We start from the raw sequence: 13,494 nt of genomic DNA, 5'->3' as shown, positions 1-13,494 counted from the left end.
GACACTAGACTCCATAGCACTAGCTTCTACTCAACTCACTGCTCGTTACCTGAAAAATAGTTGTAAGGGTGAGTTCTTCAATCAATATAATAAGCATTATAGAACAACATGTAATGCTAAGTAAATAACACATTAATTCACCCTAATCAAACTACGCACTCAGCAACGGCAATATCCATCCCACCATCATATTCAACAGTAAAAATCTCAATCATATTCAACATTAACAACACAACACACAACACACATATGATACTGGAATGCATCCATTCATATCATATGCCATACATTCATTGTGCAATGAGACTCTTATGCATGCGGTACCGACTATGTTGTGAACATATAGTTCAACCTCACCGTCCAAATCCAGGCACGGCTACCAAGCTCACTAGTCCCACTCATTTGAGACATAGTGACTCACTCACTAATTCCTCACCATGGGAATTAGCTACCACCCCAAATGGGCCATGATATGCACGCTAATCACCTAGCATGCAAACAACAACAACAACAATCAACATGATTTACTCACTAATTCCTCACCATGGGAATTAGCTACCACCCGAAGGCCACAATACGCATGCTAATCACCTAGCAATGCAACACCAACGATAATCAAGAATAGACACATGCTCACACTCTAAGCCATAGAATAGTCTATTCACAAATGCATACATTCACAACATCATGTATACCATTCCACATTATCAACACAATTTATCACAAAAGCATATTATATCATGCCAAACAACAACCACAATATTAGCACACTCCACTAATATCTATACTGCTCAAAACAGCGGGAATTAATCTCTGTTACATCATAGGCCAACATAGGCCAACCCTCAAATAGGCACACAACATTAAAATTAACATTTTTCCACTCTGCAACAGCGTTAACCGGTTAACGCCCTGGGTTAACCGGTTAACGCAGCACAACACGCCTTCTGTCTCAAAATTTAACAGTGTTAACCGGTTAACGCCCTGGGTTAACCGGTTAACGCAGCACAAACAGCCAAATATCAGAAATTACAACAGTGTTAACCGGTTAACACCCTGGGTTAACCGGTTAACGCAAGACAGAAGCTGTTCCTGCGCTAACTCAAGGCAGAATGCAGAATTCTCCGCATTTTCCGCCATTGGAGGACTTCCGGACCTCCGAACCCGATTCCGTAAAAAGCCATACGATCGGGAAATTACAACAGACTCAATTACCGACTAAATTTCAACTTCTAACACGGTTCATCCAACAAAATTTCAGCATTCACAATTCCCAATTAGGGTCAATCGACAGCTTATCACTACCCATGACATATTATCCCATAATACCCGTTAATTGACGATAAACCCCCCTTACCTGAGTTAATCCGGCGAATCTTTTAGCTTCAAGCTCTTCCTTCTTCAACCTTCTTCCTCTTGTTCTGCCTCTTTGCCCTTTCTCCACTTTCCACTTTTCAGCCGCTTCTCTGTTTTTCACGTACAAACCCTTTCTTTACCAAATGGACTCTTTTTCTTATTTCCAACTTATATATATTTTCCAATAATTATTATTCCAATAATAATAATAATAATAATCCAATAATTCCAATTATTTAATTAAATTAATAAATATAATATTAACTTAAACTAAATAATTATCTTATTTTTATCGGGGTGTTACAAATTGTATGCGCCATGTGTCATCTATTATGGCAGGAGTCACGTGAATGAGTATTTCCAATATCATTTTCCATTTTTTGCTTTCTCTTTTTATTGTTATTTTGAATTCCAAAAAAAGGTTTAGTAATTAAATTGCAAATAAAACAAAATAAAATAAACTCACACTAATTAATCGATCAATTCTAATTAATTCAACTGATTATTTTAGCCAAAAAATAAAAATAAAAGGATAAAATATCAGGCGTAAAAGTGCCCAGAAAAATAAAATGAATATACCAAAATGATCGGCACGATATATACTTTCAGAAAACATACAAGTTTGATCAATTTTAGATGTGAAAAATGTTTGGTTGAAAAGGCTCGGGCTGATCAAATGAGACCGAAAAAGGAGTCGAAAAAATAAAACGAGCACGCCAGGTTGAACTACGCGAACCATATATCAATAAAACTGATGTCTGCAAGTTCAAGTTTTAAAACTTTTGGCCGCTAATTTTATGTATATTTGAGAATCAGTCCAACCGATTTATTTGTAGATTCGAAAAATTATTCTGGTTGACCTCTAGTCGACTTCACACAATGTATGAGACGATGAAAATGTATGAAATGCAATTAACTCAATTTATGAATTTAAAACGAGCTGAATGTTGACTTTTACTGAACTAATGAATGACTGAATGAACTATGATGCAAATGCTTCGATGAATGAATGCTTGGGGCAAAATTAGGGTATGACAGTGGTTAACCAAAATTTTCAAAAATTCTAGGAAAAGCATGAATTTTTCCGAATATTTTAAAAAATATGTAGTTTAAATTGTATTGTTTTTTTTAGTGATGACCAGATGATCATACGACATGATTGCTTCTAGGTAGCATGATAGAGTTGTTGCTGCTGTAGCGAGGGCTCGTGTGAGAGGAGATGACGTTAAGGACTCGTATATTCGGTCGAGAAGAGTAACCCCAACCAATTCTCATATGGGGAAGATGGATGTCGAGAAGTTTTGTGCACCCCGCAATATCTGACGTAGATGATTCAGACTCTTTGCTGGATGGACCAGGGATCCTAATGATGAGCCAGTTGTTGAGGATGTACATGCAATATTTGAGGGTGTATATGCAATAGTTAAGGATACATACAGACGGTGGCCAAGACAGAGCTAACCCATCATTCTAAGGCGGAGGCTCTGACTACTGCATAGGTTACTTCACATACGATTATTGAGGTGCCTTTTATGGGTGATATGTATAACACTTTACTTTCCGACTCAACAAATAATTAAATAAAACTTGTATAATACATAAATCCTTCAAGTGAGATGCTACTCAAACATTAATAAAACATACATGAACCACATAATTGAAAATTAAATCATTTGATAAGCATCGGAAATTATAAAATACTTGGCATTACAAGTCTCACAATGTTATTAGTTTGAAAAATGGTTCAACATCAAAATAAATAAAAAGATATGAAACATAATCAGGAAAAAAAGAACAACCTGTTCCTCTCGTATTACATTTCAGAGCGACAAGCAACTATAAGACTTTATCAACAAGCAACTAAAAAAGCACAACGTCATCCTCAATATCAAACTCCTACTAAGGTACCTGATTGTTTGTACTCCAGGGGAGCACATAAGCAACAACACAAAAAGAGGGTGAGAATACGTTCAAATAATAATTGATGCATAAAACAATCAGGGTAAGTTCGCACATCATAGATTATACACATATCAAACATGCACCACAATATCACATATTCAAATAATAAAATGCGAGTGAAATCATAGTGAGATGAGAGACATGTTGAGTAATGTTGTATTAGATGTATTTTTTCAAATTTTCTTGATTGAAGTTGGGAGCAGAAGTGATGATCAAGTAATAAAATTTCTAAAAAGATGATGTTCATTGGTTATAGTTAGCATGTTGTGTTTCTCTTGAAATTGCAGTTGCAGGCAAGTTACTTGAGGACAAGCAACAACTTAAGTTTGGGATTGTGAAGACACTTTGTCATTACATGTTTTTCATGAGTATTTGGAGTGATTTCAATAAAAATATCAAGTCAAAGTGAAGTAAAAGTGCCAAGGAATAGTCAAGATTGACCAGGTGAAGAGAATTGGAAGAAATAATGAAAATTGTAGAAATTGGACATAAAAGGACGAAAATCACACTGGAAGAACCGTGGTCGCGATGCGCTCATCATGATCACGATGGCGTCACACTACGGTCGCGATACAAAGTGGCGTGGTGGCGATGAGTCACTTTTCTGGACCTTTCTTGACGCATTCTGACGCGTTGTTTTTGCTATAAACAGGCTTTTTTGGTACAAAATTAAGGGTTATGTGTTTTTTACTCTAAAATAAAGGCAAGGAGTCCCAGGAAGACAATTTTGAAAGCATTGGAAGTCATTGAATGCCAAACTCTTCAAAGATTCTACATGCAATCATCTTCTCAACCATTAGTATTTGATTGTATTATTAGGAGTAGTTGAATGACTCTAGATTAAGTTTTGCCTAATGAACTTGTTTTGAACCAGTTGGATTATATGTTTAGTTTGATGTTTTATGAATAATTGAAGTTATATTTTCTATTTAATTATCTTTGTTCTTAATGCTTATTATTTGTGGACGCGCTGATAATATAAACTTAGACGAGTAGGGATTACTGACTCTAAGCATATGAGTCTGAATTAGGATAATTAATCTACTTTTGTCGATTGAATAGGGACAAGAGACCAATAGTAATGGATTTTGAATTAACCCACCGTAATAACGCCTAATTTCACTTTCACCGACCGAATAGGGTAGAAAGTCACTAGTAAAAATTAGTGAGTTATACACCAAGGAATTGAGTATAATGACTTTGTTAATTCGCCGTAAAAATATAACGACTTTAACATTCATCTAATTCACCAAACATCAACATGGGATAAATAAGGGATTCACGGTAAAACCTAGTCGCTTTTCTAGTATTGAGTTCATAACAAATTTACTTTTGATAAAATAACTCGAAAGCCCCCCAACCTTTACTTTTTTAATTCACACAATCGTAGTTTTGTTAAATAGAAATCCCAATAGCGATCTTTGTTTTTAATACTTCGACACTATCGATATACTTGTCGAGAAATCATCAGACTACCATGTACTAGCCCTGGAGGCGACCACTTTTAAGCTATTAAGTGCTAGCCTCAGGGGCGGCTCCACCATTTCTTTGAATTACCAGGTGTTAGTTCTGAATGCGACCTTTTAGACTACTAAATGCTAGCCCTAGGGACTTATCCCATCGTCGGGTTGTCAGGTGCTACTTTTGGGTCGGCTCCCCCTCCTCTTTGGGTGTTAAACTCTTTATGGGCACTCCTTATTAGAGTCTTAGTAGAATTATATCACTACATTTCTTATTTTGAATTCATTTCAACTATTGCTACATTAATGTGTAAGAAACTATCAAAGAGTAGATACTTCGTGCTTTATACATTTGGCAACACATGTCTTGTTATATGTATTACAGTCTTTCAACACTCATAACATGAATATTGATGTGATAATGTACTTTGACATATCATTCACAACTTGTCTTTCTAACCTCTTTATTAAATAATGATTGTGAATACAACATCCATCCCTAACCACCCATCCAACACAGTTTATATTAGTCCCCTATCTCAACCTTACCAACGTGTAACTCTTTTGAAACAAGTATCAGTTGAATTTCCAATTTTAAAGTTTTCGTCTCTTTCGCAACGAGTATCATGTTTTTTTTTTGGCCCATATAAGCACCATCTTCTATACTTCAACAAGTAGAACCAAAAGAAAAATGCATTTCAAATATCTTCCACATTAAGAAAATATCCGATTTTTTTATATTCTAGAATTTTCAAATGTAAGAAAATTTCTATATTTTTTAATGAAAAAGTATAAAATTCCTCATATTTTATATAAGAAAATGTGTTCTAGATTTTACATATTTTTTTATAAATTTATATTTAAAGATAAACTTTTATCCGTTATAACTGTTTGTTCTAGACATTTAAAAAAAACAGTAATTTTAATAAAAAAATAAATAAAATTTAGAGTGATAAAAAATAGTGACATTTCTTGTTTATTAAATAGAAAATGGTACAAGTTGAAACAAAATGTCTTTAGTTCCTATTTAGAGATTGTACTAATAAAAGCACTGTTAAAACGAACAACCTTTGACCCAAAGAAAACAACCACATTTGGTTCACCAGCATTCACCTGTTCACGTTGTTGTAACTACTCTTGCATTGCATTGCATCTCATCTCATCTCATCTCATCTCCCTCATGGTGCTAGCCAAAAAAGCCATTCGCTGTCTTTCAAAATCATACAAATCCTTCATCAAAATTTGGTTACGCCGAAAAACATCGTCATCCCCAATCGATGCTAAACCATCGCGCCCCAAACAAATTCAGCAGGTTCGGTTTATTTTAACAGATCATACTATGTTATTGTTAATAACAAAAAATATTATCAATATATTATCTCATTACACATCCAAGATTAAGAATGTATATTTTTTTTATTACGTAGAAGTTTCATGCATGCATGCATAATGAGTATCTAATATTTAAAATCCATTTATCAGGAATCTGTTGTAGATGACAAATCGGGTGAACATACGAATGTAATTCGCAACACGGGATTGAATGCAAATGCATTAAGAGAGAAGAATATAATGATGAGTTCAAGATTAGGATGTTGTTTATTTAGGCATAGAAGCTTAGGAAATTCACGTTTACCTTCCAATTCGATGGCTTCTACGTCAAGAAACAACTCAATTAACAGAAAGAGGGATAACCACAAGAGAAGCAAGAGCGTCGAAAGCTTTGCTAATTTTGTACCTCCCCCTTATTTATTGAATACTAGCGGCAGTTTCCAAATGCCTACTCGTATGCCGTCAAGAAATGGTAGTCGTAAAAGTGGAGCTCCGATCATGTATTCCAATTCATCAGGAATGCTAAAACCACCACCAATTGAGAAAACTCTCGAATGCACCCTTGAAGAGTTGTGTTATGGTTGCACGAAAAAGGTCATGATCACGAGAGATGTCCTAACAGATACCGGGTTCGTATCTATCTATCTATCCACGTCGTTTGATTAATTGATAGTTAACGATTATTACTTATTAATTGTTGTTTTTGTTTCATGCAGAAGTGTTGTTAAAGAGGAGGAACAATTAACAATAAATGTAGAACCCGGATGGAAGAAAGGAACAAAGATAACATTCGTAGGCAAAGGGAATATGAGGCCTAATGCATACCAAGAAGACATAGTATTTCATGTATCTGAGAAGGGACACCAACTTTTCAGAAGAGAAGGGGATGATTTGGCATTATGTTTAGAAATTCCCTTAATAAAAGCACTTACTGGGTGTACAATATCAGTTCCATTGTTGGGTGGAGATCATATGAATTTGACGGTAGATGATGTTATATATCCTGGCTATCAGAAGATTGTCACTGATCAAGGTATGTCAATCTCTAGAGAATCAGGGAAGAGAGGAGACTTAAGAATTACATTTCTTGTTGAGTTTCCAACACATCTTACAGATAATCAAAGATCTGATGTTTTTGGTATTTTACAGAATTCTTGTTAATTAATCCAAAGCTTCTTTTTTCTTTTTTTAATCTGTGATGCCCTATTTGTCCTGCGACCGTCCCACGATTGCAACGCGACTGATGTATAAGGCGCATTGACTAAATTTGAACTCAATTGTATGTTATATTAAGGATTGCAATGCAACGCAATTTAAAACCATGGTGGAAATGCTAGGGAGAAGTATCAGATATCAACAACCAATTTGCTTTTACAAAGCACAAGCCTCACTTTATAAGTTTATTTTGAAAATTTTGTTACAATGAAATTAATGTGAACCGTAAAATACAATAAAACCAAAACAAATGATACAACAACAGAAAAGCGGCCACTTTTGAAAACAAATTAAAGCTTAGGACCATCCAATAAGCGCACGAACTACACCAGGAACATCACCGGCGACTAGAGCCTTCATCATTTTCTGCTTTGTGTCAGTGTAAGGTGGGTACCTTATCGATGAATCACCTGTAAACCCGCGATAAAGAACTGCCTTTCTGTGAGTAAAAGCATCAAAGGAGAATTTTCCATGGTATGCACCCATTCCACTGTCACCAACTCCCCCAAATGGCAATGTATGAACCACAAGCTGCAAAAGGAGAAGGAAAATAACATTGCATGAGAAGGATATATGAGCTAAATTATGCGTTTCTTCGAAAGGTTTTAGAAAATAAAGAACAATACATGTAAGACAGTGTCATTGATAAGCAAACCCCCAGCAGAAACATTCTTCACAAATTGCTCCTTGAACTTGTTGTCGTGTGTAAATAAATATGCAGCAAGTGGCTTTGTTCCTGCGTTGATCAAATCGAAGCTTTCTTCCAGCTTATTCACCTGTTACAAACAATAAAACATGTATTAGAAATTGGATGCTAGTTATTAGTTTAACAGTTAGCCTACAAATTTTGCAATTTGTCCAGAAAGGACTAGCAGCTGTTATATATTTTGCTTAGATTGTTCATATTAGGATATTGGAAAAAAATAACCAAAGAAGACAGATGAAATTTGAACTAAATGACATAAAATGAGTTCTTTTTTGTGTGCTTTTATTCTTACCGTGACTATCGGAAGCAATGGACCAAAGATTTCCTCACTCATTATCAGAGAATCTTGTGGAACGTCTAATAAAATAGTTGGAGCAATCCTCCTGTAATTTGCTTGTGTCAATATCCATTGAATTTCACTATCTTAAACTCAAAAATAAGAAACAAGATGAGAGCTTACAATTTGCTTTCATCCTTTTCACCTCCATAAACAATCTTGCCAGAAACCTTATCCTCGTCCAAGAACTTTAACAAGCGAGCAAAGTGGTTAGAGTTCACAATGCGCGACAAATCTTTCGATTCTATTGGGTTCTTTCCAAAGCAGTTTTCCAATTCAGTCTTTAACGCTTCTACCTGGAAATGAGAAGCACCAACCATTAGATACACATAGACAAAGATTTACAACTCTTGATTACACAAAGAAAATTTCATACCAATTTCGGAGCAAATTCTTTTGTTGTTATAAGATAATCAGGAGAAATGCAGGCTTGTCCATTGTTACAGCCCCATTTGCCAGAAATGATCCGTCTTGCAGCAACCTTGTGAATACAAACACGGTTTTAGTCAATAGATAAACTCAAACTAATCAACACAAACACGGCCTTACTCAATACCTCTAAATTGACATTTGAATCAACAACAGTTGGAGATTTTCCTCCAAGTTCAAGAACAACTGGTGTAAGGTGTTTTGCAGCAGCAGCCATCACTATCCGTCCCACTTTTCCATTACCTGAAAAATTCAAGAATTAATTATGCTAGTACCATTTTTTGTTCAAAACTCGCAGCCATCCATGAAAAACAGATCAATAATTAAACCTGTGTAGAAAATTTTGTCCCACTTTTGTTGCAACAATGCAGTAGTTTCATCCACCGCTCCTTCCACAACTCTTATAGACGAGTTATCCAAGTACTCCCCTAACAATTTCGCCAGCAGTGAAGATGAAGCCGGAGCAATTTCTGATGGTTTTAGAACCACAGCATTACCAGCTGCTATAGCTCCGACAACTGGATCAAGGGACAACACTAGAAAGACAAAGAATAATACTAATATTATATTCTTCATAGATCATCATCAAAGAAACAATAAGCTGAAAATATCAACTAAAAAACATTTGAATAAAAACATTTTAATACTAACATATAGATTTGTATAATTACAGATAAATTCAAATAAGTCAATCCAATCGGCTCAAGTCGACTTACAAAATGGATAGTTCCACGCGGAGATGACTAACACAACACCAAGTGGTTCAGGTATGATTTCAGCCGAAGACGGAAAAGTTGTGATTGAAGTTTTAGCCTGAAATAATTAAAGAAACTTCATATGATAAATCAAATAAACTAACAATATATATAAGCAATATAAATGTAGAAATTAAAGTAAAAATTAACCTTTTCTGGTGTCATCCATTGTTTCAATTCCCTGAGCACGAGTTCACATGAGTTTTTAAACATACCAATCTGCAAAACAAAATCGCATCGGTTAATTAAGAGTTGAACAACACTTACTCTGTAATTGAGGAAGATAACTTTCATGATTTGAATTAACTTAAGCATGAAGATAACGTTACCTCGTAGACGACGGTTTCGAGTGGCGGTTTAGCAAGGTCAGAACGAAGAGCATCAACGATTTCATCCTCTTGTTCAGCCATCATTTTCAAAAGAGCCTTCACCTGCGATATTCTCCATTCGTAACTTCGCGTCTTACCGGAACTGAAACTCACCCTCAGTTCCTTCACCAGCGACGACGCGGCTTCTCCGTCAAACACCATCTTTTTGAATAAAGAGGCAATATGAGAGAAAAGATGATATATAAAATTGGAAATATGAGTTGAAAGTAAAGGATGATGGGATGCAAATTTATATTGTTGTTTTGTTGACTATGTAAAGAAGAAAAGAGACGTATTAAACCAACAATCTCTTTCAAACCTCTTCTCCTCTATTCTAATTTCAAATTTCAGCCGACCTTACTTATATATGTTTCTAAATTTGGAGACCAATTTTCTTTCCTATATCTTAATTAATTAATCTAAAATAATTGCAACCAATGAAGATATTTTTCAAAAATATCAATAGGAGGTGAATCACGTCAAATATTATAATTAAAAAAAATACATTGTTTAATAATTTTTTTAGATAAGTATTTCTCTTTCTCAAAATATGAGATATCTTCAATTTAAAAATAATGTATAAGGTATAAAATATTATTCCTTTTAATTAAAAGATGTTAAGAGATAATATTTACGTTGGAAAATACAATAATGGTCGACATAAAGTCAATTTTAAGTTAAAAATTTCTCTAATTTCTTTTGTTAGCATTCATTCAATTCAATTTCTCAAACCTCTATCCGTGTTGCACTTAATCCAATTATGACTAAAAAAATACCAATTAATTTGTAGGATTTCTAGGTGCAGAAGGAGGTTGACATTTGATGTCAAAACATTTAAAATTGTAAACTCGTGAATTGAAGAGTACATGTGTCCTTTGATACAAATAGATGTAATATAAACCAATTGTTTAACATGAAGAATGACTCTATCAAAATCTATTTTAAAATTTTGAAACCTAATATCATTTGTGTGTCAAGTTTTCCAAAGAATTATTATGACAAGAGTCGGAATTTAAGCTTTTGTTCATGTCATTGTTCATCAAGTTTGAATTTAAGCTCCAACTTCAATCAACGAGTTTGAATTTCATGTCGTTCTAAATTTAAGCTTCAACTTCAATCAACAAGTTTGAATTTCATGTCATTCTGATTTAAGCTCCAACTTCAATCAACAAGTTTGAATAAACTTTTGTAACTAGTTATATCATTGTTCATGTCAAGCAATTGATTTATCCAATGCCAGAAAAGTAAGGTGTATCTGCATATAAGAAATAAGTGGTCTATAGTTTTCACATTATGATTGTAGAAAGAGCACTTCGAAATCATATGTATTCCCCTTTGAATCAGATTGTCTTCTTTGCAATAACATTATGCATTAGCTTCCATGTCACTAATGAATTAATAAGTGTGGTATGTAAGTATGTCAAATGAATATTGTTTTGGAAGATTCAATGTGATCCCTCCAGACACATTTGTGGGAATCTTTAAGAGATAGATCACCATTGTAGTTCATGTCCAAATGAGTTTATCAGCAATAATATTATCAAATGTTGATAAGATAATCAAGGATGACAATTTGCATTAAGGAGGTCATCCCTTATTACAAGCTTTAAAAATGTCCATGAAAAAGGCATGGTTGACACAAGTGATATTTTGAGCAAACTAATTCTAGATATGTGAGACAAATTTGCTATTAATGAAGATGTGTTTGAGGTCTTTAGCTTTTTTAGGAAGAAACTGTAGATGGAAGGCATGTTGCATCCTCTATGTTTTAAATTTCCATGTGTTGGTAACTTATCATGCAATATTCTTCAAACTAGCAGTCAAGTCTTTGATCATTTGGAGAATGAAAGGAGTGTGCTTCTTTTAAAGACATACCACTAGAGTTTATTTTAGACAAGTTTGTTTACACATGGATATTGATATTGTTAATGGACTAAAGAAGGTTAGGAAAGGCATCTATCAACAATTGAGGGACGTGTCACTAACCGTTAATTGTAAAATCACATGTTGTAGCTTTGATATATTGGTGCAAGAAAGGAGGAACTTGTAAAGTGTGGACTAAAGGGTTCCACACCAAGTATTAAACAATAAATTGATTGTGAAACTATATCTCATATGAAATAACTTGTAAGACCTTATGACTCTATTCTTGATAAGAAAATCCCACTGGTATTGAAAATGGAGTATATCCTAGCATAAATTCAAATTTGCTACAACATTGATTTTTGATAGGTTTTTGATTCCTACTCCATCTTTTACAATAGATTTACATATTTTATGTCAAGTACTTATGATTAATTTTATTTTATGGATATCTCTACTCTATATAAAACTCCTTTTGTATTATTAATTCTTTTGTTTTATGGCGAAGCAAAATTTTAAAATCTTTCTAAACAGGGGACAGTTTGTCAATACTAATAGCAATTTGAAATTGTTCATTTAAGGGCATACCTTCAATGATGATCTCGTGAACAATCTTTTAAAGTTCGTGACACTGAGCTTCGACGGACATTTCATCTACCATCTAATAATTCAAGTAGTGACTAATAACATACTTCTTTGTTCCAAATAGAAAAGAAAAATTTAGATAAAGCAGAGAAGATAGAGAGAGAGGAAAAAGATTTCAGAATGCAGAAATCTGGAGTGAAGAAAGTGAGATGGAAAGGCCTCTATTTGTAGGATTTTTTTTGAATCGAATGGGAGAAAGGGTGGGGGAAATTGAGCAGATCCAATCCAAAACTAGTCGTTATAGAAATTGGCCAGCAAGAAAACGTGGAAGGCAAGACAAAACTAGTCAATAATTAGGGTTACCGTGGAAGGCAAGGCAAAATCGATCAATATATTATTCCCAAAGTTTCAATGTGTTATTTATAAAAAATAATTAGAATTTTGTAAACAAACAGAAAAGAAAATAAATAAAACAGGTTTGAAAAATAGATTTTATTTGATGAGAAATTTCACCCATAAATGGATAATAATATATGAGGACGCAATTCCTATAAGAGGAAATTGCTGAGACATAAAAGATAAATTGACAATGAGAATCCATTTGGGTTCCTGATCAGTCTCCAATTCTACTTGTTTTCTGACACTCATTCGGCACATTTTCACGAAGTCGGTAACACATTAGTCTACTTGTTTTATTGTTCTGTTTAGTAAATTAGATGTTTTGCATTGTTGTTTCAAGTTGTTGATTATATTTGGTTTGCATCATTATACTCTATTTTATGTCTCTTTGTGGTAGTTCTATTGGTTTCAGGTGTAAGCAAGAGTATCAGAGGGATAGACAAGCGAATCGTACGTTCTGGGCCGGTCGAAAGAGGAAGTTAGGCAACACAATAGTCCTGACACGACCACCCATGTTTCCCAACACGGGCCGTGTCAGGAGAGGACAACTAGAAGAAGAAAACAGGGAGCTAACACGGGTGCCCGTGTCAGCTTCCCTGGAGGGGCGTGTCAAGACCTCTTTACCAGACAACCAACACGGCCTGTTGTGTTGCCTGACACGGCCAGTGTTGGCTGGGACACCTCATTTTCCAGTTTTTGTTGTATTTTGGCACGACTGATCCCGAAG

The 13,494-nt window shown here is 34.5% G+C and overlaps 2 protein-coding genes across 2 annotated transcripts; one reads left to right on the top strand and one right to left on the bottom strand.

Moving 5' to 3' along the window:
- Positions 1–6,425: 6,425 nt before the first annotated feature.
- On the top strand, positions 6,426–7,271 carry LOC127079699 (uncharacterized). The gene is made up of 2 exons (XM_051020080.1): positions 6,426–6,739; positions 6,827–7,271. The coding sequence occupies exons 1-2, from the start codon at positions 6,426–6,428 to the stop codon at positions 7,269–7,271; spliced, it is 759 nt and encodes a 252-aa protein (XP_050876037.1).
- A 192-nt stretch (positions 7,272–7,463) lies between these two features.
- LOC127082829 (aldehyde dehydrogenase family 3 member H1) lies at positions 7,464–10,251 on the bottom strand. Its single transcript, XM_051023065.1, has 10 exons — positions 9,882–10,251; positions 9,703–9,771; positions 9,514–9,610; positions 9,127–9,333; positions 8,925–9,040; positions 8,745–8,849; positions 8,492–8,664; positions 8,324–8,414; positions 7,952–8,101; positions 7,464–7,856 (listed from the first exon to the last, which is right to left on the bottom strand). The coding sequence occupies exons 1-10, from the start codon at positions 10,080–10,082 to the stop codon at positions 7,623–7,625; spliced, it is 1,443 nt and encodes a 480-aa protein (XP_050879022.1). The 5' UTR covers positions 10,083–10,251; the 3' UTR covers positions 7,464–7,622.
- Positions 10,252–13,494: the final 3,243 nt, after the last annotated feature.

The sequence above is a fragment of the Lathyrus oleraceus genome, chromosome 5 (genome assembly GCF_024323335.1).
Source record: "Lathyrus oleraceus cultivar Zhongwan6 chromosome 5, CAAS_Psat_ZW6_1.0, whole genome shotgun sequence".
NCBI classification, from domain to species: domain Eukaryota; kingdom Viridiplantae; phylum Streptophyta; class Magnoliopsida; order Fabales; family Fabaceae; genus Lathyrus; species Lathyrus oleraceus.
Note: the sequence above shows the minus strand (reverse complement) of the source record. Positions and strands in the feature narration are given on the sequence as shown.